Source organism: Prionailurus viverrinus, chromosome B3 (genome assembly GCF_022837055.1).
Source record: "Prionailurus viverrinus isolate Anna chromosome B3, UM_Priviv_1.0, whole genome shotgun sequence".
NCBI classification, from domain to species: Eukaryota; Metazoa; Chordata; class Mammalia; order Carnivora; family Felidae; genus Prionailurus; species Prionailurus viverrinus.
Window position 1 is genome coordinate 130531083 of NC_062566.1, and position 23298 is coordinate 130554380.

General features: G+C 39.7%; 1 protein-coding gene across 4 annotated transcripts in view; it reads right to left on the bottom strand.

The window, feature by feature from the left end:
• Positions 1-1505: 1505 nt before the first annotated feature.
• Positions 1506-23298, bottom strand: part of CATSPERB (cation channel sperm associated auxiliary subunit beta) — a 110452-nt gene continuing 88659 nt past the window's right edge. For 3 of the 4 annotated variants that reach the window (XM_047863159.1, XM_047863160.1, XM_047863163.1), the window contains 8 exons: positions 22744-22883; positions 20518-20715; positions 19326-19436; positions 15404-15514; positions 14021-14156; positions 12159-12259; positions 11401-11475; positions 1506-1849 (listed from right to left, as the gene is read on the bottom strand). In XM_047863159.1, coding sequence (XP_047719115.1) covers positions 1646-1849; positions 11401-11475; positions 12159-12259; positions 14021-14156; positions 15404-15514; positions 19326-19436; positions 20518-20715; positions 22744-22883 — 1076 coding nt within the window. In that variant the 3' untranslated portion in view covers positions 1506-1645. The remainder of the gene's footprint in view (positions 1850-11400; positions 11476-12158; positions 12260-14020; positions 14157-15403; positions 15515-19325; positions 19437-20517; positions 20716-22743; positions 22884-23298) is intronic. The other variant, XM_047863161.1, reaches the window with a different exon arrangement.

A 23298-nucleotide genomic window follows, 5' to 3' on the forward strand; every position in this document is an offset into this window, starting at 1 on the left:
CTCTAGACCTTTGGCCCAATGGATGCTCTGAAGAGTTGAAAAACTCTTGTTTCCTAGGTCCCCAGAACGTTCTCATTCTTGCCCGTGACAAGAATCGATTGTCCAGATTTTGCTTGGATTATCTTTCTATAGTATTCTTCCAATAAATTTCCCTTTTTATTACAATTAGACACGATCATTTTCTATTATGCGCCACCAAACAGCAACAGCTAACAATTAGAGTATTCATGGAACCAGGCGCTAAGTACTTTACATACAACTATTCATTCGGCCCTCACAATAATCTGCCTATTAATTATCTACCTATCAGGTGAGTAAGACTATTTCCTTTTTACAGGTGAAGAAACTCAGACACAAGGAAGTAACTTGCGCAGGTCACAAATCGAGGAAGTGGCAATCCTGGATGCCTGGCTCCTGAGTCTGATTCTTGGAGCCACCTTGCTCACTGCCACCTCAAGAGACCTTTCCCAATATACAGGCACGGCCACAGTTTATAGCTCTCAGAGCTGGGCTCTCCTGAACCAGATGTTTAGCTTTTCCTTACGTTGTCAGAGCAGTGTGCTGCCTCTCCTGAGCTTTTCCAAGAGAGTGTAGCCTGATCTCAGAATGTATTGGCCATCTTCTGACTATTTGGGAGCAGGTGCTCTGAGAGAGCACGCAGAGGTACATCTCTTGGATTTCTGCACGTGGGTTTGTAAACCAATACCTTGCACACACAGTGTTCTTCCAACACCCCCATAATGGGGGTCACATCTCCCTCTTTTTAGGCACTACCGTCTGGTTTTGAAGTTGCTTCAAATGGCTTCATCTTTAATTCCTAGGAGGTTCTGACAGTACACCTGTGGATGGGTCTCCTCCGCACCTGCCTTTCCCTGGCAGGACTGTGTTCTGCTTATACTCTTTTGTGAATAGAGCAAGGCGCAGGCGTTCTGCTCCCACAGAATGGGCTCCGGTCAATAAAAGCGAAAACATATGGAAAACTCATTCCACACAGAGGTGGTTGTCATTTTACAGTTTTCTAAAAACCTCAAGGAAAATTTTCTATGTAAGGGTTAACATAAGAAATTGGGGGGGGGGTGCACCTGGGTGACTCAGTCGGTTGAGTGTCCGACTTCGGGTCAGGTCATGATCTCATGGTCTGTGAGTTCGAGCCCCGCGTCGGGCTCTGTGCTGACAGCTCAGAGCCTGGAGCCTGCTTCGGATTCTGTTTCCCTCTCTTTCTGCTCCTACCCCACTAGTGCTCTGTCTCTCTCTGTCTCTTAAAAAATGAATAAACGTTAAAAAATAAAAAAAGAAATTTTCTGTATAGGTAGGGGCACCTGGCTGGCTCAGGCAGAAGAGCATGTGACTCTTGATCTTGGGGTTGTGAGCTTGAGCCTTACATTGGGTGTAAGGATTAAATTAATTAAATAAATAAATGAATAAATAAATAAATAATTTTTCATGTATTTAAAATAGGAAAACAGAATGGTAAACACACTGACAAATAGCAATTTGAGTTATAATGAGTTGAATGGTAATAGCATTTTATCTCATTTTTATATTCACATTTAAACATATTGTTCTAGGAATTGTCTAATAAAACAGGAAATAAAGAGAGAATTGTGATTATTCTGTGATTATAGTTTGTTCACTATTCAGATTTTCATCTATAAGGCAGCTGATTGATGCTGAGATTTGATAAGTTCACTTTGTTTGTTGTCATAAAGTTTTGGAACATATCACCTGGGTGGATGTTACGTATTTGAAGCATAAATGTTATAAAAATCAATGCCCCCAGCACTACAGCTGTGGCCACAGCAATAAGTGTGTGTCCCGGAAATGGCAATGGTACTTCATCAACATAAATCTGCAATGGAAAAAGCAAAGTCCATTAGCTTTCTGAATCTATCATTCGAAACACTGAACTTCATATGATTTCCCCAACAGCAGAGGTATTATTAACCAATTTTGCAAGCTTCTGCTCAGCTACATGCAGATATTCGGCATCCACAAAGCCCAGAGACAGTCACTTGACAATCTGGCAAGAAATGATTTGCACACAATACAGGATAAGAATTTTATTTACCATCCTATACCTTTATCATCGGTCTTTGATGGCAGCGGTAGGCAGGATACGGCGGGGAAAAGTTCTGTGTTCAGTTATAGAGGAATGGACAGCGTGCTTTGGGAAAACAGGTAGGGAATGACTAACTGCCTAGGGTGACTAGGGATGGAGCTTCCTGAGCTGGATGTTGAAGAATAATTGGGTCCACAGAAGAGGAGAAGAAGAATGGGCATTCCCAGGAGGGGGAATCAGTATGTGCTCTTTCAAGCCATCATCTCTTTAGAAAATCCTCTAGGTGTTAACATAGGGAAACTTCTGTATATTCAAAATGCTTCCTACACCTGAATGGATAACTAATAAAAATAAGTTCCTAGAAGAGAGACAGGATTGTTAACAGAGAGACACAGAGGCATCTTCTTCTCTGGGACTTGAGTCAAGAATGGGCACCGTTTATGTTAAATGTAGAAGTGGGGACAGAGAGTGAGGTGATTTGAGCCCGGTGACTTGGGTTTTGTCTGTGAGGCAGGAAGCCAGATCATATTTTGAGGTAAAGAAGGGATGAGTGGAAGTAAGACAGTGGCAAATGTGGGAAAATGCCAAGGATAAGAAAAAGGATCAATATGCTGTTTTAGGATATAGCTCAAATTAAAGTTACTACCACCTCCCTCCTAGTGACCTAAGGAGGTATGCCTTTTCTTAGAAACAGCCATCGTATGCCATCAATTCTTTCACAATTTCTCTCAGCTTCACTTATTCCATTCCTTTTTTTTTTTTTAATGTTTTATTTATTTTTGAGACAGGGCGAGACAGCATGAGCAGGGGAGGGGAAGAGAGAGAGGGAGACACAGAATCCGAAACAGGCTCCAGGCTCCGAGCTGTCAGCACAGAGCCCGACATGGGGCTCGAACTCACAGACCTTGAGATCATGACCTGAGCCGAAGTCGGCCGCCTAACCGACTGAGCCACCCAGGCACCCCTTCTTATTTATTTATTTATTTATTTTCACTTATTCCATTCCATTTTCGATCCTGCTATTGTGAGCTCTGTCGACTCACCTTGTACAAACCAACCACTTAGCCTCCTTTCCACCCTGTCAATCCAGGTTGACATAATAACATCGCCAGATTCATCTTGGTAGGACACCAATCTGTCCTTAAAACGCTTTTATTTTTTTTAAGTGAAGTTGCTTTATTTTGCAACCAAAAGAATTTTGACCATAGGGAACTGTTACTGGAAGTGGGATGTCGTAAGCTGCAGAATTTAAAAGGTGGACCCGGCTGAGTGGTGTGGAGAGCAGCGAGAAACCATTCTTTCCCGTCTGGGCAGATACTTATCCTTGCAATAATGGATCAGCTGGCCTAACCATCTCCTGTTGTACTTTAGAGCCAATGGTATGTGTTCAGTTGGTACTGGAATTATTGGGAATTTGGTAGAAAATGTTAGATGCTGAATGGATATTCTACTTGTGGTCTTCCAAACGGTACTGTAAGAAAACAAAAATCTTCCTTTTAGGGGCGCCTGGGTGGCTCAGTCGGTTGAGCGTCCGACTTCAGCTCAGGTCATGATCTCGCGGTTGACGAGTTTGAGCCCCGCGTTGGGCTCTGTGCTGATGGCCCAGAGCCTGGAGCCTGCCTCGGATTCTGTGTCTCCCTCTCTCTCTGCCCCTCCCCTGCTCATGCTCTGTCTCTCTCCGTCTCACAAATAAATAAACATTAAAAAAAATTAAAAACCAAAATCTTCCTTTTAAGCTGGACCATCAGAAGAGTTTGGATAATTAGCTTTGTTAAGAAAGATCTAATCTGGGGTGCCTGCGTGCCTCAGTTGGTTGGGTGTCTGACTCTTGATTTTGGTTCAGATTGTCATGTCATGGTTCATGGGATAGAGCCCTGGGTTGGGCTCTGTGCTGACAGCATGGAGCCTGCTTTGGATTCTCCCTCTCCCTCTCTCTCTCTCTGCTGCTACACAGCTCATGGTCTCGTGTGCTTTCTCTCTCACGGAATAAACTTAGAAAAAAAAGAACCCTCAATTTTCCATTAAAAAAAAAAAGAGAGAGATCTAATATGTTTGTGGCCAATGAGAGAGACAGTTTATACGCTACCTGTAATTGCAAAAGTGAATTTTCTTTTCTATGCAGAAGTTAGAGCCAGAGGATACAAGTAACTATAATCATAGTCTGTTTGGGGTTTGTTTCCATCTTTCTGTTCTGCTTCCTCGGAGTTGGGTATCTCCCCTCTTAGTCCCCACAGCCCTCATGGGTGACAGCAGCAGCTCCTGAGGCTACAAGTTTTTTGTTCAATATCATCAAGAAAGAGCAAATACATGTCCCAGCGCTTGGAACAAAAATCCTGTGATTCACTCTGACTGGGCTGCTGTAAACCTTGATTCACTCTGACTCTGACTGGGCTCCTATAGACCTTGTGTCCATCCCCAAACACCTTTCTTCGAAAATGTTTAATATCTTCTTATTGCTAATAGGAATGTTCTAAAGCTCTCTTTACGACATTTGAGGTCTCCCACAATTTGACCCTAACCTACCCATGTTCTTATACATAACCTTGAGTTCCATCCAAATGTCTATAAGCTACTCAAGAGGTAAGTTTTATACGTTCCCTTATCTGTCTTCGAGGCTGCTGTTCCTTCCACCCAGAATCCCTTCCTTACCCATTTTTACCTAAAATAAAATTTGAGTCACCTCACCAGACACTATAAAAGTTTCACTTGTTCAGTTAAGCCATCCATTATTTTTTGAGACTAGGCACCTGTATCACCTCTGAACTCTGTATTCTCCAGCAAAACCGCCTCCTCTAAAGTTCTTGAAAACAGTTTTTCCTCAAATGTTTCCCTTCCAATCTTCTTTGACTATCCAAATATTCCACACCATGTCTCAAAAAAGGGTAAGTCCCAGAATCATAAAGGAGTATATTCTGGACACAATGTCTCTTTACTGCCAAAATACTTCAATTTGCATTTCTTAAACACAAAGAATTCACTTAAATGGCCACAATGTAATTACCGAAATCAAGGAATTAACACTGAGACAATGCTGTTATCTAATCTACAGATGTTCAGATTTTTTCAGTTCTCCCAATAATGTCCTTTATGGTGCACAAAAATCCGTTGCTTCGGGATACTTGAAAAGCAGGTTTCAACAATCCCAAGAAATTTTACGCTCTTTTTTCTATTGTTTCTTAATGATTCTCTTTATTTTATTTTGAGAGAGAGAGAAAGAAAGGGAGAGAGAACACAAGCAGGGGAGGGGCAGAGGGAGAGAGGGAGAAGCTTAAGCAGGCTCTACACTCACGACAGAGCCTGATACAGGGCTCAATGCCACAACCCTGCGATCATGACCTGAGCCCAAATCAAGAATCGGACAAATCAAGAATGGGAGCCCAAATCAAGAATGGGGCGACTGGGTGGCGCAGTCGGTTAAACGTCCGACTTCAGCCAGGTCACGATCTCGCGGTCCGTGGGTTCGAGCCCCGCATCGGGCTCTGGGCTGATGGCTCGGAACCTGGAGCCTGTTTCCGATTCTGTGTCTCCCTCTCTCTCTGCCCCTCCCCCGTTCATGCTCTGTCTCTCTCTGTCCCAAAAATAAATAAACGTTGAAAAAAAAAATTAAAAAAAAGAAAAAAAAGAATCAGACACTTAAGCAACAGAGCCACCAAGGTGCCCTGATTCTTTTTATTAACTATGCAATCATTTCCTTTTTTTCTTAAAAAAAAATTTTTTTTTACTGTTTATTTTTTGAGTGAGAGAGAGAGAGAGAGAGAGAGAGACAGAGTGTGAGTGGGGGAGAGGCAGAGAGAGAGGGAGACAGAGTCTGAAGCTGGCTCCAGGCTCCAAGCTGTCAGCACAGATCCCAATGGGGGGCTCGAACCCACAAACCATGAGATCGTGACCTGAGCTGAAGTTGGACGCTTAACTGACTGAGACACCCAGGCACCCCCCTCTTTTTCTTTCATTCGTTTTTTTTTGGTCCCTCTTTCATTCCTGAAGCTTTGTTTCCTTCTGTTGACATTTCTTTCCAGTCTGAAGAACTTCTTTATACATTTTTTTTTTAAAGAGAGTTTCTGCTGACAGCGGCTTATCCTAATTTTCCTTCATCTGGGAATGCTTTTGCCTTTCTTTCATTCCTGAAGGACTAGATATAGAATTCTGGATTGGCCCCCCTTCCTTCCCAAACTACCCCTGTCCCCCATACGTTAAAGATGTTGGACAACTTTCTTCTAGCTTCTAAGGTTTCCGAGAAAAAAATGAGCAGTAATTCAAATTATTGTCCACTCACATGTTTTCTGTTTGTTTGTTTGTTTGTTTGTTTTTTGGCTGCTTTCAAGATTTTTTTTCTTTGTCTTTGATTTTTAGTAGTTTATGATGTGTTTAGACAGGATCTCTTTTGGTCTGGATTCATTAAGCTTCTTGAATATATAAATTTATGTCTCCACCAAATTTGGGGCATTTTCAGGCTTTATTTCTCCTCATTCTCCTCCTCCTTCCCCCTCTTCCCCTCCCCCCCCCCCCCCCCCCGCTTCTCCTCTTTCTTCTTTTCCTGCATCAATCCCTTTTTCCCATCCTTCACTGACTCTGGTGACATAAAGGTCACACCTTTTGATGTCATCACATAGGTTTCCGAGGCCATTCTTTTTTTTTTTTTTTTAAAGACACATTTATTCAGCATCATGATCAGACTATTACATTTAGCAATCAACAGCATGGGTGCAAAAAAAAAATCGACATAAAAACCCTTTGTTGGGGTGCTTTACACTTTCCACAGAACCGAAAATAAAAGAACCTGTGATACAATTAATCACAAACACAGTCCTCAAGTTTTTGGCCCATACACATGAGTATGGTCTAAAACATGTCTTCTCTGTAGCAGCTAGGCCCTGCCATGCTGTGCGTGGCTGAGCTCACAAATCTGTCAACACCAAATTGTCATTCCCACCAAAACCACCTCCACGACCGCCACCAAAGTTTCCGGAACCACTTGGATCTCTTTGGCCGGATGAAGCGCTCACTGTCTGTTGCTCAGATAGGGCTCTCCTTACTTCGCACTCACAACATGGTATTTTTGAATGACGATCTGGTCTACAGAGTTATGCTCATCAAACGGGACAAAAGGAAAGCCTCTCTTTTTGCCACTGCCTCGGTCCGTCATGATTTCAATCACTTCCATTTTCCCATACTGTTCGAAGGAATCTCTTAGATGATGTTCTTCAGTGTCTTCTTCAAGGCCACCGACACAAATCTTTTTGACAGGTAAGTGGGCACCAGGTCTTTGAGAATCTTCCCTGGAGACCACCCTCTTGGTTCCACAACACTTCCATCCATCTTGTGTGGTCCTGCATTCATGGCTGCATCCACGACTTCCACAGTGCCTTACGTGACAAACCCAAAGCCTCTGGAGCACTTGGTGTTGGGAGCTCTCATCCCTACAGAGTCTGTGAGCATTCCCCATTGCTCAAAATGGCTCTTCAGACTCTCATGGGTTGTTTCAAAGCTCAAAGCTCTGATGAAAAGCTTCCACAGCTGCTCAGGCTTTTTGGGAGACTCTGGCTTAGACATGATGGCGGTGGGAGGGAGACTTTCACAATGCTTCCTCATGGGCAGAAAGGAGGCCATTCTTTGTAAAGTCTTTTTTCTTCAGGGTGGATTTCTACTGATTTATTTTCAAATTCACTGATTTTTTTTTCTCTGCCATATTTGTTCTGCCACTGAGTCTATCAAGTGATTTTTAAGTTTTAAATACTGTATTTTTCAGTTCTAAAATTTCCATGTGGTTCTTTTTTACAGCTTCCATTTCTCTACTGAGAATTTCTCCCATTCCCTTTGCAGCCATTTCAAGTGTTTACCTTTACCCCATGGGAGCTGGTTATCATGGCTGGTTTAAAACATCTGTCTGGGGGTGCCTGGGTAGCTCAGTCAGTTAAGCATCTGACTCTTGGTGTTGGCTCAGATCGTGATCTCACAGTTCATGGGTTTGAGCCCCACGTCAGGCTCTATGCTGATAGCATGGAGATTGCTTTGGATTCTCCCTCTCCCTCTCTCTCTGCCCCTCCCTGTCTCCCTCTCTCTCTCAAAAATAAATAAATTTTAAAAAATAATGTGTAATTATTTTATTTTGCTGTCCAGTGCTGATTGTCTTTTGAGGATTATATTTTCTTAGTTATTGGCATAGTGAGTAATTTTAGATTTTACCCTGGACATTTAAGATAGTTATGTGGTGGGAGACAACTGGGTGGCTTGGTCGCTTAAGCAGCTGACTTCAGCTCAGGTCATGGTCTCATGGTTTGTGGGTTTGAGCCCCGCGTCGGGCTCTCTGCTAACAGCTCAGAGCCTGGAGCCTACTTCAGATTCTGTGTTTTTCTCTCTTTCTGCCCCTCCCCTGTTTGTGCTCTGTCTGTCTGTCTCTCTCTCAAAATAAATATGAAAAACATATAGTTATGTTGTGAGACTCTGAGTCCTGTTAAAAATTCTTTGGAAAGTGTTTTTTTAAGTTCACTTATTTATTTCGAGAGACAGAGACAGCGTGAACAGGGGAGGGGCAGAGAAAGAGGGAGAGAGAGAATCTTAAGCAGCCTCTGCACTGTCAACACAGAGTCTGATGAGGGGCTTGAACTCACAAGTGAGACCATGACCTGAGCCAAAATCAAGAGTCAGCCGCTTAACCAACTGAGCCACCCAGGTACCCCTGTTGGGTGTTTTGTTTGTTTTAGTATTTGGACACAGTGGTCGAGTTCAGACCCCAGGTTCTGCTTTACTCTCTGTGGTGGCTCCATTGTCAGTTTAGTTCTCAAAACCTTTGCTATGCTAGTATGTGTTCCTGGTTTCTATGTTGCTCAGGGGTTACTCTAGAACTTAGGTGGTGTGTATATTGCATTTTTATTTTGAAGCCTTTGCTATGCTTCTATTTTTTTGTTTTGAATTACTGTATTTTTGCCAATTTTATTTTATTTGAGTTCTTAAGGTTTTATTTAAATTATAGTCAGTTAACATACATCTGCAGCAGTGTGGACTCATTACTGGGGCTAGCCTTAGGGCAGGGTCAGGATAGAAAAAGGAGAGGGAAAACTATCGAAAGCTTATGAAGGTAATTGAAGAAGATATAAAGAAATGGAAAGACATTCCCTGCTCATGGATTGGAAGAATAAATATTGTCAAAAGGTCAATACTACCCAAAGCTATCTACACATTCAATGCAATCCCAAACAAAATTGCACCAGCATTCTTCTTGAAACTAGAACAAGCAATCCTAAAATTCATATGGAACCACAAAAGGCCCCAAATAGCCAAAGTAATTTTGAAGAAGAAGACCAAAGCAGGAGGCATCACAATCCCAGACTTTAGCCTCTACTACAAAGCTGTCATCATCAAGACAGCATGGTATTGGCACAAAAACAGACATATAGACCAATGGAATAGAATAGAAACCCCAGAACTAGACCCACAAACGTATGGCCAACTCATCTTTGACAAAGCAGGAAAGAACATCCAATGGGAAAAAGACAGCCTCTTTAACAAATGGTGCTGGGAGAACTGGACAGCAACATGCAGAAGGTTGAAACTAGACCACTTTCTCACACCATTCACAAAAATAAACTCAAAATGGATAAAGGACCTGAATGTGAGACAGGAAACCATCAAAACCCTAGAGGAGAAAGCAGGAAAAGACCTCTCTGACCTCAGCCGTAGCAATCTCTTACTCGACACATCCCCAAAGGCAAGGGAATTAAAAGCAAAAATGAATTACTGGGACCTCATGAAGATAAAAAGCTTCTGCACAGCAAAGGAAACAACCAACAAAACTAAAAGGCAACCAATGGAATGGGAAAAGATATTCACAAATGACATATCGGACAAAGGGCTAGTATCTAAAATCTATAAAGAGCTCACCAAACTCCACACCCGAAAAACAAATAACCCAGTGAAGAAATGGGCAGAAAACATGAATAGACACTTCTCTAAAGAAGACATCCGGATGACCAACAGGCACATGAAAAGATGCTCAACATCACTCCTTATCAGGGAAATACAAATCAAAACCACACTCAGGTATCACCTCACGCCAGTCAGAGTGGCCAAAATGAACAAATCAGGAGACTACAGATGCTGGCGAGGATGTGGAGAAACAGGAACCCTCTTGCACTGTTGGTGGGAATGCGAATTGGTGCAGCCACTCTGGAAAACAGTGTGGAGGTTCCTCAGAAAATTAAAAATAGACCTACCCTATGACCCAGCAATAGCACTGCTAGGAATTTACCCAAGGGATACAGGAGTACCGATGCATAGGGGCACTTGCACCCCAATGTTTATAGCAGCACTCTCAACAATAGCCAAATTATGGAAAGAGCCTAAATGTCCATCAACTGATGAATGGATAAAGAAATTGTGGTTTATATACACAATGGAGTACTACATGGCAATGAGAAAGAACGAAATATGTCCCTTTGTAGCAACGTGGATGGAACTGGAGAGTGTGATGCTAAATGAAATAAGCCATACAGAGAAAGACAGAGACCATATGTTTTCACTCTTATGTGGATCCTGAGAAACTTAACAAAAACCCATGGGGGAGGGGACGGAAAAAAAAAAAGAGGTTAGAGTGGGAGAGAGCCAAACGTAAGAGACTCTTAAAAACTGAGAACAAACTGAGGGTTGATGGGGGGTGGGAGGGAGGGGAGGGTGGGTGATGGGTATTGAGGAGGGCACCTTTTGGGATGAGCACTGGGTGTTGTATGGAAACCAATTTGACAATAAATTTCATATATTGAAAAAAAAAGAAAAAGGAGAGGGGTGGGGAAAGAGGGAGAGAGAGAGAGAGAGATTTTATTTTTGATAATGTGGTATCACTATTCGATAATGAATGAGTCATTAGTCAATTAACTCAAATTCTCATTCCCTGCCCCCTAAGGGGCACTGATTTTGGCTCCAAATACTTTTGGATCCTGACAGCTTTAGGCGTATTAACTATCATCACAACAATGATAATCAAAGGGAAGATCATAATGGAAACTTGAGTGTTATAGACCTGTGTTCCTCTGGGGAGATGCCGTGAGAGGAAGTGCGGTAAAAGTCTGAAAACTGAGTTAAATATGGAAGATGGAGAAAGAATAAAAACAAATACAAGCACTTATTAAAATTTTCCCAGCATTGCTGGGTCCTATACCTGTCACGCACTCTGCCTTCACCATTACTGACAATGTCATCCCCATTCTTCAGGATCTCTGGTCTCCAAGCCTTGTGTATCACACAAATTATGCTGTTTGTTTTTTTTCTCTTTAGTGTCTCTTGCACTGACATTTGTCATGTTACTTCCCCAGCCATCGTCCCATCAGTACCTTGTGCATTTACTATACCTGAAATTCTTCAACTAAGTTGCAAAAAGTGACGCCCGGAACAACAGACACTCTGAAGTGAAAAAGTTCAGAGCCCTGTGGAAAAAACACACCTGGTCATTAGCAGCATGGACACGTATATTCCTTCAAGCTAAAATACACACTGTGGCCACTTTCCCTACAGATGATGCATAGAAAAATCCGATCCCCTTCCTAAGGCTTTTGCACATCTACTTCATGTATCAAAATTAGAACGGAGGGAGAAGGACAAATAGGTGATACCTCTTTTTAGAATGAAGAAACAGAGACACAAAACCTAACATGGACTTGACGAGTAATTTGGGCTAATCATCATATTCATGGTTTTGATACGTTCACTAATTGTTACTGACTTTTATAATTACCTAGATTATATCAATTTCATGTGTTCTTATGGGCGGCTATGAAGACATACCTGTATACATCCAAACGTACACACAAGAAAACTCATTTACCTCCTAAATTTTGGAAATAACGTTTCTGCTCTACCTTGAAAAATAACCTGTTAGTGTTGCCTATCAGCTCAAAAACTAGTAAAGTGTTCAATTTAACTTTCAGATACCTTTTGAAATACTGATGTCAAGAGAAATGGAGGAAAAATAAACACTTTTCCATATATCTTAAAGATACAGTTTCTGCTACTGACGGACAGCTATACTTTAAAACGTAAACCAATCTTAGTTTAGACACATGTTCTTTGTGAACTCAAAACAGGAAAAACAAAAATGCTGTCAACTCACCTTTATACTTAAGTTGAGGCCTAAAGGATTATACACTGGAGCATCAAGACGTGGTTCTAAGTAATCTTTCAATTTTTTTACATTCTCTGGTACACTGTGTTCTAAAAGTACATGAGGTATATTTTAAGCACATTATGCTGTTTGCACATTTTGCATAAAATTTACTACGTACATCAAGGTACAATGAAGGAATTTACTCCGTAACATGGCTAAGTTATCCCAGACTTTCAGTTCTGCTTGACTTTATAGAAAATGTACTTAGGGAAATGAGGCCAACAATGCATCTTCTCAAGGACATTGTCAAGAGGGACAAGCCCTTTGACCACTTCATTCAGGCTGCCCTTTTCTTCCAACCCCATGCTTATGACAAGTTCTAACCTGTACATACTTTATATCTTTGGCAATGAGATAATGCAAACTTAGTGGTTGGTAAATGATTTTCGATAAGGTGGCAGAAAACTTTCACAATAGGATCACTTAAATCTTTTCTAAAAGAAACGATCAGGTGTTCTTGCTTTTCTTGTAATTCTTTCTAAAACCAGATATATGGTGTGGGGATTAGAAATTGCAGTGGTATAATGGTACATGGGATCTAAGGGAGGAGAAAGCTTTGATAGCAGCATTTGCCAATTTCCATGGTATAAATAGCCTCACCATGGCTAATCTCCAGCTACTAATGGCTTAACAACCAGTACACAAAACGCTTGAATATTTAACAATTGATGCTCAAAAGCTGGCAACATTAGGCTCCAGCATACCACAGAAAATGGGGATGTTAGTAAAGTGAAATAGTAGTTTTCTTTGCTAGATTTTTCATTTCAAGAATGCATATACTGGGCAGAGTAAGACTCACTGAACACCCAGTGTCTGGATGTTTGGTAACATTAATAACTGGCCAAAATTTCATTTAATTTTATCTATCAATCTATTTGTCTGTCTACTTACTGATCGAGTGGGAGATTGCCTCAAAGTATTTATAAACAAAACGTGCAGGAAAAAGTTGTATATTCGAGGTAACATTGAATTGTGGTAAATTTAATTTTAATTTAATTTTTTTACAATTTTACTTTCAAGTAATCTCTACACCCAACATGGGGCTTAAATTTACAACCCTGAGGGGCGCCTGGGTGGCGCAGTCGGTTAAGCGTCCGACTTCAGCCAGGTCACGATCTCGCGGTCCGTGAGTTCGAGCCCCGCGTCGGGCTCTGGGCTGATGGCTCAGAGCCTGGAGCCTGTTTCCGACTCTGTGTCTCCCTCTCTCTCTGCCCCTCCCCCGTTCATGCTCTGTCTCTCTCTGTCCCAAAAATAAATAAAAACGTTGAAAAAAAATTTTTTTTAAAATATTTACAACCCTGAGATCAAGAGTTGCGTGCCCTACTGACTAAGCCAGCCAGGTGCCCCTGATTTTTCTTGTTTAAAAAAATTTCTGCATCTTTTAAATTATTTTACCATAGAATTTTGAAAAACCTTTGCTCGTATTAGAGAGTGGATTCTATAGGCTATCTGGCCACACCTTTTAGAACCTTCTCTGTAACACAGCGAAACCACTCGAAAGAGACACTAGACCAACGTGTAGCACAAATTCAATCAATCATTTTTGCTACCCATCTACAAAATGGCTTTCAAATGTTTTACAGTTCAAATTCTTCAAAAATGCTGTTATGCCACGAAATCCAGGGCACCGAAAGTAACAATGAAATACGTGGGAGACAAGGAGGACAGTAAACCTCAAGTTGCCAACGGACTCAAATTCTTTTCCAAAGAACTATTGGTTGTTGTAAACTGGTTTTATAAGCCGCTTACCTAGGTAATAACAACATTACTTATAAGACAAAATAATTATAGAAGAAAGCAAATCCTACTTAGTTTCCAATTTTCCCTCCTGTTCACTTCAGTCACGGTAACCAGATACGGCATTTCCACTGGGATATGTCCATCCTCACTGTAAATTTCCAAAGAAATTGGATATTGTGTAACTGGAAACTTAAAACGAGGAACCTAAAATGCAAATTCCGAGAATGAATGTCAATTTGGACAACTCAGGACTAATTTCGTTTCCTGGTAAAGAGTGAATAGATACATTCTCCAAGAGCTTGGCCATTCTAAGGGACATGTGCCTCTCAGGGCTTCTGCCTTCTCAGGGCTTGAAAAACACGGTGTCTTACAGCAGAATTAACGTGAACTCCAAAAGTAATACACAAACATTGTGGTAACAAAATTCATGACTTTCTATTGGTCTTTTTCAGAAATTTTCTCTCCCAGCCAGCCATGATCTTTCAGCCACACTCTTTAAGCTCAGGCTCTGGAGTTAGAGCTGAAATCTAACTCTTTCATGTATCAGCAAGGTGATCTTTGGCAAATTACCTGGCTTGTCAGTGCCTTGAATTGGAGATAAATCGCAAAGAATGCATAGAGCAGCGTTTGGCAGTCAGCAAATGTTCAAGAGATACATTGTAATTCAGTGAGGGGAGAGTTGCAGGGGTATATATGACACTCCTCACAATTCACTGAATGCTAACTCTACGCCCAACATGGTATTCAGTGATTTTATCTTTATATCAAAGATTTTATAAAAATCAAATCATTTAATATAATGCTATAGATAGATAGATAGATAGAAGACAGAGATGGAGAGTCTATAATGCTATTATATAGTCTTACAAGGCCTTGAAATAGATCTACTTGAAAGCTATACTAAGTGGACATTTAACTCACCTATTGCAAACATCAATATCCATTTGATACACTCTTGGATGTCTTGAGGCTAACAGAATAAAACATTTGACACAGAACCCTTCTCTTAACCAATATACTATACTGTCTTCTATTTTGTGGCTGCTACCAGACCAAACTCCTTGATTACAAGGACTTGATCTCCCATATTCCCTGCACTGACACTCATGTACACATTTTTTTTTTTAGTGAATCAATGTTCATCATAATCTAGTGTAGCGTAGGACAGGTCACAAATTGTTTTCATTCAGATACGTGCCTGTGCGCGTATCTTCGTAAGAATCTTGTGAAATGGACGGGGTAGGGCGGGTATTCTTCTATCTTATAGAGTGGTTAATTAACTGGCTTAGGCACATTTAAATCCAGATCTTTCTAGCTCTGTGTCCTATTTAATTCTGTGTCATAATGAGACGTTTCTTTGTCTTAACACTCATGTTTAATCAAACTGCACATTTCAAAATCTTTATTGATATGAAAGTATTTTGTCTTCGGGTAATTAAAAATTAGCTTACCTTTTCTCTGCAGTCTGAGAAAGCAACAGCATGTGAAAATTTCTGATCATTTGTGCAGTTACACTCTTCCCGAGTAGACGCATTAGCACACTGTTTGAATTTACCAGATTTCTGCAAATAGAATACAGGTTGACTTGCTTTTTTTGTGGCAGGCTTTCTGCCAACTGAGTAAATGTTCAATAAATATTTGTTCCCTGAATGCATAAAATCCCTGAGAAGTTAATAGGGCAAAAATATCCATTAATAATGAAGTAAAAGTTGATTCTCTCCACCTTTCTTCAATTCTCTTTTTTATTCACCTTCACTCTAATCTTTACTACTTCCTTCTATCTGCTTACTTTGAGTAATACTATATTATTTTAATTACTTTTTATATAGAGGAAGACAAATCCATTCATTTTCTGTTCTTCAGATTATTATTGTTATTTTATTTTTAATGTTTATTTTGGAGAGAGAGAAAGAGGGAGAGAGAGAGAGCAAGCATGAGTGAGGAAGGGGCAAAGAGAGAGGGAGACACAGAATCCAAAGCAGGCTCCAGGCTCTGAGCTGACAGCCCAGAGCCTGAAACGGAGCTTGAACCCAAGAACTACAAGATCATGACCAGAGCTGCAGTTGGACACTTACCCGACTGAGCCACCCAGGAGCCCCTTCAGATTATTTATTAATACAAATTTTCTTTTCACTATGAACTTTAGAATAAGCCCACAGTGTTCCCTCAAACATACCCTGGTGGGTTTTGATTGTATTTGCACTGAATGCAGTGCAATTACCCTGGAGAGAACTGAGCTTTTAATGGTGAACCTTCCCATCAAGAACATGAGACTTCTCTCAATTTATTAGGTGTTTTTTATGTGCTTCACCTAAATCATACAATGTTTTTCATACCTGCCTTACACATAATTTTAGATTAAATTCTACATCTTTTATTGTATGCAGATGAAGTGTGGGTGGTTTTTCATTATTACTTCCAATTAATTAGTACAGATATATAGGAACATTACTGATTTTTCTTTGTGATCTGATATCCATTGGACTACATTAGTGATAATTATTATTCATTTTAATAGTTTGCCAGTGGTTTCTTCCATATTTCTAAGTAAGTAATTATATGTGGAAATGGTGAGTTTTGTCTCTTTACAATATTTACACTTTATTTATTTTTTGTTGTGTTGGCTTAGGTTGACCCTACAGAACAAAATAAAATAGAAGCATTGAAGCATTCATGCTTTAATATTGAATTTTATATGTTTGCTAAGGACTTCTCACCAATTTTATTGCATTGGGTGGTATCACTTCTATTTCTGGTTTACATAAACTTATTCAGAAATGAATGTTACATTGTATCAAATATGTTTTATGGCTTCTGTTGAGATTAGTTTTACTTCAATCCATTTATACAGTATGTTATTTTAATGTTTTCCTACGCTCAAACTTGCTCACACTGGAGAAACTCTACAGTCTCCTGATACACTACGGTGTTAGTGTATTCCTGCATTTGAATTGCTGGTAATATTTTACTTAGGATTTTTCACAAGTCACACTAGACAGATTTAGGGGTGAGTGAATTAAAGATATATGTGTGTCTGCATGTACTATTTTCTTTTTGCATTGTTTTGCATTTCTTTAATTTGAATTAAAGTTATAGAATGCGGACCATATTAAGCCTTTTTGGAATTCATTAAGACTTTATTACAAAATAAGCCATCACTTTATATGAATGTTCCACGCAGACTGAACGGAATGTGTATTCTCTGTCTTACACAGACACACTCACTGCGCTCCATGCCTCCCGGTTCTCCTGACTCATGGAGCTCTTTGCCATGACTGCCTTTGTGACAACACCGCCTCTCCTGGGATGCTCTCTGTCTCTCCCATACCGTCTTCTACACCCTGCCTTGCTCTTCCTTTGTTGGCTCACCCCTACTCCTCTTTCAGTCTGACTCCCTTGGACTAAATTATATGCCCCTGATCCACAGTCATCTTGTGTGTTTTGTGTCTATTTCTACTACTTGGCTGTCTTAAATGTAAGTAAGGGTAAGTAAGGATTAACTAGGAGAGGTTTTTTTTAATGCAAACTTCAGGACTGCACCCATAGTTTCTGATTCAGTAGCTGCGAGGGACAATTGAGAAAGCTGCATTGCAGAAATATGCCTAGATAATTCTGCTTCGGGTTATGCACGGCCATACATACAGAAACAGTATTTAATTTGTACAACTTTTTTGTTTAACTCCTATCCTCCCCCATTACAGGAAAGACCTATAAAGGTATCTGTTTGTCTTGTTTGTTGCTGTATCCTCAGAGAACATCTGTTTGTACAGTAGCTGACAGCACTAGAAATGTTGAAATTAACATGTGTCGACTGCATAAAAAGTACACTAAAAAATTACTGACTTAGCTGTAAATTAGATACAGTTACTATTCAACTCCCAAGAGAATCTTGAAAATCCAAACAAATTAAGGATTTCCACGTAAGTATAGTAAAATCATATTTCAGTAGTGGAAGCTTGGTTCTAGTGACACAACAGGGTTTATCTTTGGGGAAAAAAAGGGGAATCAAAGCAGAACTCAGTATTATAGCTGGTCATTGCCTGGAACGGAGCTTCTTACACCAAAATGCAAGATTCAACCAACCTCCCCCTGTGTTATGTGTGTAATAATATTTGCACAAATGTGTATTATTAGTTTGTCCAACAGTCTTAAAGCACTCTTTACGTCTGGCACTGTTCTGGGAACTAAAGAGGCAGCAGAGGAGAAGATTTCAAATCAACAGCAACAACCCTGACTTATCCAGCTTATCTTTTTATGAATCATGATAACTAAAACAAATGAGCAAAATCCGTAAAATTATAATAAGTGCAATGAAGAACAATAAGGGAGAGAAGGGGGACAAGGAGTGGGTAACAACGGAAGTGGAGCTTCCAATTCTAAACAGAGTGGTCAAGGCAGGCCTCACAATGATGGTGGCATTGAAGCAAAGACCTGAGGACAGTGACAGAGTGTGCCGTGTGCTCTCTGGCAGAAGAGCATCCCAGACAGGAATTTTTTCAGCTGCAAAGGCCCTGAGTTGGAAATATGTCTGGCATATCTGAAGAACCACATAGAGGCCAGTGTGGCTAGAGCACACACAGGGTTAATCTTAACCCTGGGGGAAATCAGGTCAGACGCAATGCCAAGGCCAAATCATGAAGGACCTGATAGACCGCTGTGAGAATTTGGCTTTTACTCCCAATGACATGGGGTGACAAGAGAGAGTTCTGAACAAGAGAAAGAACCATTTTATGTCTTTGTGTACGTGTGCGTGCACATACACAGTGCGTGCGGATATGGAATGGATGTGGATGTCCGTTTGTGCACGTCTACAGGCAGGTAGGTGCGTTGCCCATCACGTACTCTTCCTCGGAACCTATTGGTTTCTCTCTGTTCTTCCCACCGTGTTCAGTCCACACTCCAGAGAGTGTGGTTGTTTTCTAGGAAGAACCTTGGCAGCACTTTAAATGTGCCTGTGTTGGATCAAACAGTCTTCTTTCCTCAAGGACAACCCTTCACTTCACTAAGCTGGACATGAAATGGGCCTGGGGCTCCTTTCCTTTGAGAAAAGATACTCTCACGCCACGTATCCCCTTGGAAATCCAGATGGGAACCAGGGAACAGTCAGGAGAAAGGGGTCCACTTAGACTTCTTGGCTCCAAAACCACCTCTAGAAATAGCAGTGAGAGGAGACGGGGCTAAAGGAGGAGGAAGAGGAAGAGGAAGAGGGCAGGAGTCGTAGTAATAATAACAGTGCTGACATATCAGGGCAGGTAGAACATTGTTTAGAATACACCTTCTCATTTAATCCCTGCAGCTAGGGCCATCTGTAATTTCGCTGAATGATTTCTCGAATTCAAATAAGTACTGGTTTAAATGTGAAAAATTATTTACCTTTGACTTAGGAAATAGATTTCTCGGTATGGGTTTGCTAGGGTCTGCGTGGTAAAAATTATCTGTGAGGGGAATGGCAATCCCCATATTAGATGGAGGCCGGTAGTTGACCTGTAAGTGACCAAGCAAAGAAAACAGGTAATTCATTGTTATTTACTAAGTCTTTAACTTAAAAATCTTGATTTTCCATAAAAACATTCAAAGCAATTTTTTTTTTTTAATTTTTAGTTCCAGGTATTAGAGTCCATTTCTACTTCCCCTGAACTCCTTACACCTTATTCTTCTGGAATTTCGACAACCTCAACCCATGGTAATAGAACTGTTTGCAACTTGTAAATAAGTGAAAAAAATGTTAGTAGATAAAATAGCTACCATGAAGCAAATGCAATAAAGTTTCAACACTTTATAAAAAGTCTTAGTGATGTCTTTAGTAAATAAACCTTCAAGTTTGGTTATCTGCTTTTTTGTCACAGAGAAAATTAAAAGTAATAGTTAGCAAAGAATAATAATTATATATATAATAATTATATATAATATATATTATATATTATAATAATTATATATAATATTTATATATTATTAATATATTATATTATTAATTAAAATTATTATAATTATATATTTATATATTATTATAATTATATAATATAATATATATTTATATATTATATATTATATATTTATATATAATATATAATATTAAATATTATTAATAATGTTATTTATATTATATTATATATAAATATATAATATATTATATATAAATATATATAATTATATATATAATAATTATATATATATATATTTTTTTTAAGGTGTCACAGATACTGACAAGGCACAAATTAAAACTGTAACTACATCACAATGGAACCAGTAAACTATCAGCCCGGGACAGGTCAACATAATGACAAATCACTGTATATTACAAAATCCCCGAGATTATGCCACCATAATATAGCATAAAGTGATTTTTAAAATGGTGGCACTGAGTTACCGAGAAAAATCATTATTTCAGGAAGTTCTTATATTTTAGAAATAAATAATAATCACATCCTCAAAATGACAAGAAGTTTGAAAAATGACCAGTGTTTTGAGTATCTTAGGAAAGAAATGTTCAGACACAATGGCTAGCCAATCACACAAAAGTAGTATGTCATGGGCACCCTTACGACAATGTGCTTGGGGTTCTTACCGGCAAAGTTTTGATCATATTGAACCCCTGACTGTCTTTGTGAATGCCACTAGTCCAGTCTTCCAGTGGGATAGGCTTACTCGGAATATGATGCATGGATTTGAGATAACTACAGCTGTTTTTCAATGTTGGCACGACTGTTGTGACAAAGCACTCAGTAGATGCTCCCCAGACAACTAACGCCAATGAGGTTGAACCCTGGAAATATCCAAGTAAATGAAGATTACTTAAAGTAACTGTTACAGGCTCAAGTGTGTTCACTCAAAATTTGTATGTTGAAGCCCTAACTCCCAGTGTCTCAGAACGTGGCTGTTATTTAGAGACAGGGCCTTCACAGAGGGGATTAAGTTAAACTGAGATCATCAGGGTGCACCCTAATTCGATATAATGGCTGTCTTTATAACAAGAGGAAATTTGAACACAGACACACGCAGAGGTGAGACAGCGTAAAGATGCGAGGAAAAGACGGCCGTCTACAAGCCAGGGCGTGAGGCCTCAGAAGAAACCAACCCTGCTGACATCTTGATCTGGGAATTCCAGCCCCCACACCCGTGAGAAAATGAATTTCTGTGGTTTAAGACTCCTAGTCTGTGGTATTTTGTTATGACAACCCAAGTAAACTAACACAGTGACCAATGAAAGAATATACAAAGAGAGGGGCGCCTGGGTGGTCAGTCCGTTCAATGTCCGACTGGGGCTCATGTCATGATCTGCTTGTGAATTTGAGCCTCGCATTGGGCTCTGTGCGGACAGCTCAGAGCCTGGAGCCTGTTTCGGATTCTGTGTCTCCATCTCTTTCTCTCTCTGCCCCTCCCTGCTCGTGGTCTCTCCCTCAAAAATAATAAACATTAAAAAAATTTAAGAATATCTGAAAAGAAATGAGTGAAAATAGAAATAGAGAGATATGTTTGACCATAAAGATTGTTTGAGAATAAATCATGACAGAAAACACTTTCTTTTCCAGGAAGAAGTACATTGCAATCTAACAGCTGTGGGCAACACTGGAAATGAGAAAGCTTATGAAATAAACTCCATTATTACACCCTACTCAGACTGATGATGCTTCCCCCCCTTCACTCATGAACATCTGGAGATTTGCTTGGATGATGTGAATAAAATAACTTCCACTGGTATTCATTTTGAAAAGAAGATATACAAGTAGCAATTGCTGTAGCTCACAAAGCTATGTTTTTAGTAGGAATTTATGCACAATATGTGTGTTTGAACACATTTTGTTGAATATTCAACAAAATTAGCTATATTCCGTTTGAAATTTTAAAGTCTTTTTGGAATTTTAAAAATCTAGAAATACTAATAACTGTAGTGATGTTGTAGACTGTACCTCTGTCCCCATACTCTGTACCCATTAAACATGATGTCTTTTTAAAAAGTTTTACCAAAATACATTGGACCAGAATCTAAACACGGTTTGTTCTACCATTAAATCTTCATGATAAAAACAACTTTGAAATATGTAGAAAAATATTTAGTAACTCAAAAGGATTAAACCATATAGTTAAATGGAAGGGGCAAAATGTTCAAAGTGTATGTACAAAGCTCTCCCAGTTTTAGGGAAAAAAAGAAAAGAAAAATACGGTTCATTTATAGTGACTGAGGATTTTCTACATGCCAGACATTATTTAAAAAAAAAATTTTAATGTTTATTTCTGAGAGAGAAAATAACATTCTCTCTCTTCTGACAGAGAGAGAGAGAGACAGGCAGAGAGAGAGAGAGAGGGAGACACAGAATCGGAAGCAGGCTCTAGGCTCTGAGCTGTCAGCACAGAGCCCAATGTGGGGCTCAAATTTGTGAACCACGAGGTCATGAACAGAAGTCTGACGCCCAACCGACTGAGCCACCCAGGTGCCCCTAGACATTGTTTTAGATGTCCTACTTGAATTATCACATTTGATTCTCAAAAACAACCCTATGAGGTAGGTATTATCATTACCATCTCCATTTTCTAGATGAGGATACTGAGCCATGGTAAAGTGACCTTCCCAAGTTCACAGACAGTACCAGAAGATCTATACCAGCCAGTCTTCTCCAAAACTCATTCAACCTCTGTTCTGTAATGCTACGATGCCTTTGGTTAATTCCCAAATGTTAAAAGTGCTTAGTCATTCTTGATAGGTAGGGTTATGTGTGATTTTCTCTTCTTTCTCTTAGTTTATACTCTAAGTTTTCCATAATTAATAGATTTTTTTTTGTAACTAAAATCTTACTTGACGTAAAGCTTTGCTAGCTGCAGAAATTTTCATTACATAACTATCAGTATCATCGAAAGAGCCTTCAGTTTTAACTTCTAACAAATTTGGGTTTCCAACAATGACATTCAGTAGTGGTATTTCAAGTGTTCGAACACCTACGGAAACAAGGCCAAAGGTTAAAATTAAATCACTGGGTGTCAACTATACTAAAATATCTGCATCTACATTTATATTTATCTCTCCAGGTAAAATTCTTCTGGAAATTAATAAAAAAGAAAAAATTAAATCATGAAAAATTTATTTTTTATTTACTTTTTAAAATATTTATTGACAGAGAGAGAGAGAGAGAGGGAATGAATCCCAAGCAGGCTCTGCACTGTCAGCGCAGAGCCCCATGTGAGGCTCTAACTCATGAACCGCGAGGTCATGACCTGAGCCGAAATCAAAAGTTGGACGCTTAACCAACTGAGCAACCCAAGGGCTGCATAATCATGAAAATTTTAAACAATTTCATAATGACTGGCTAATCAGGATTCTAGAACATCTGCAGAGTCCGTTATGAAGGATGCA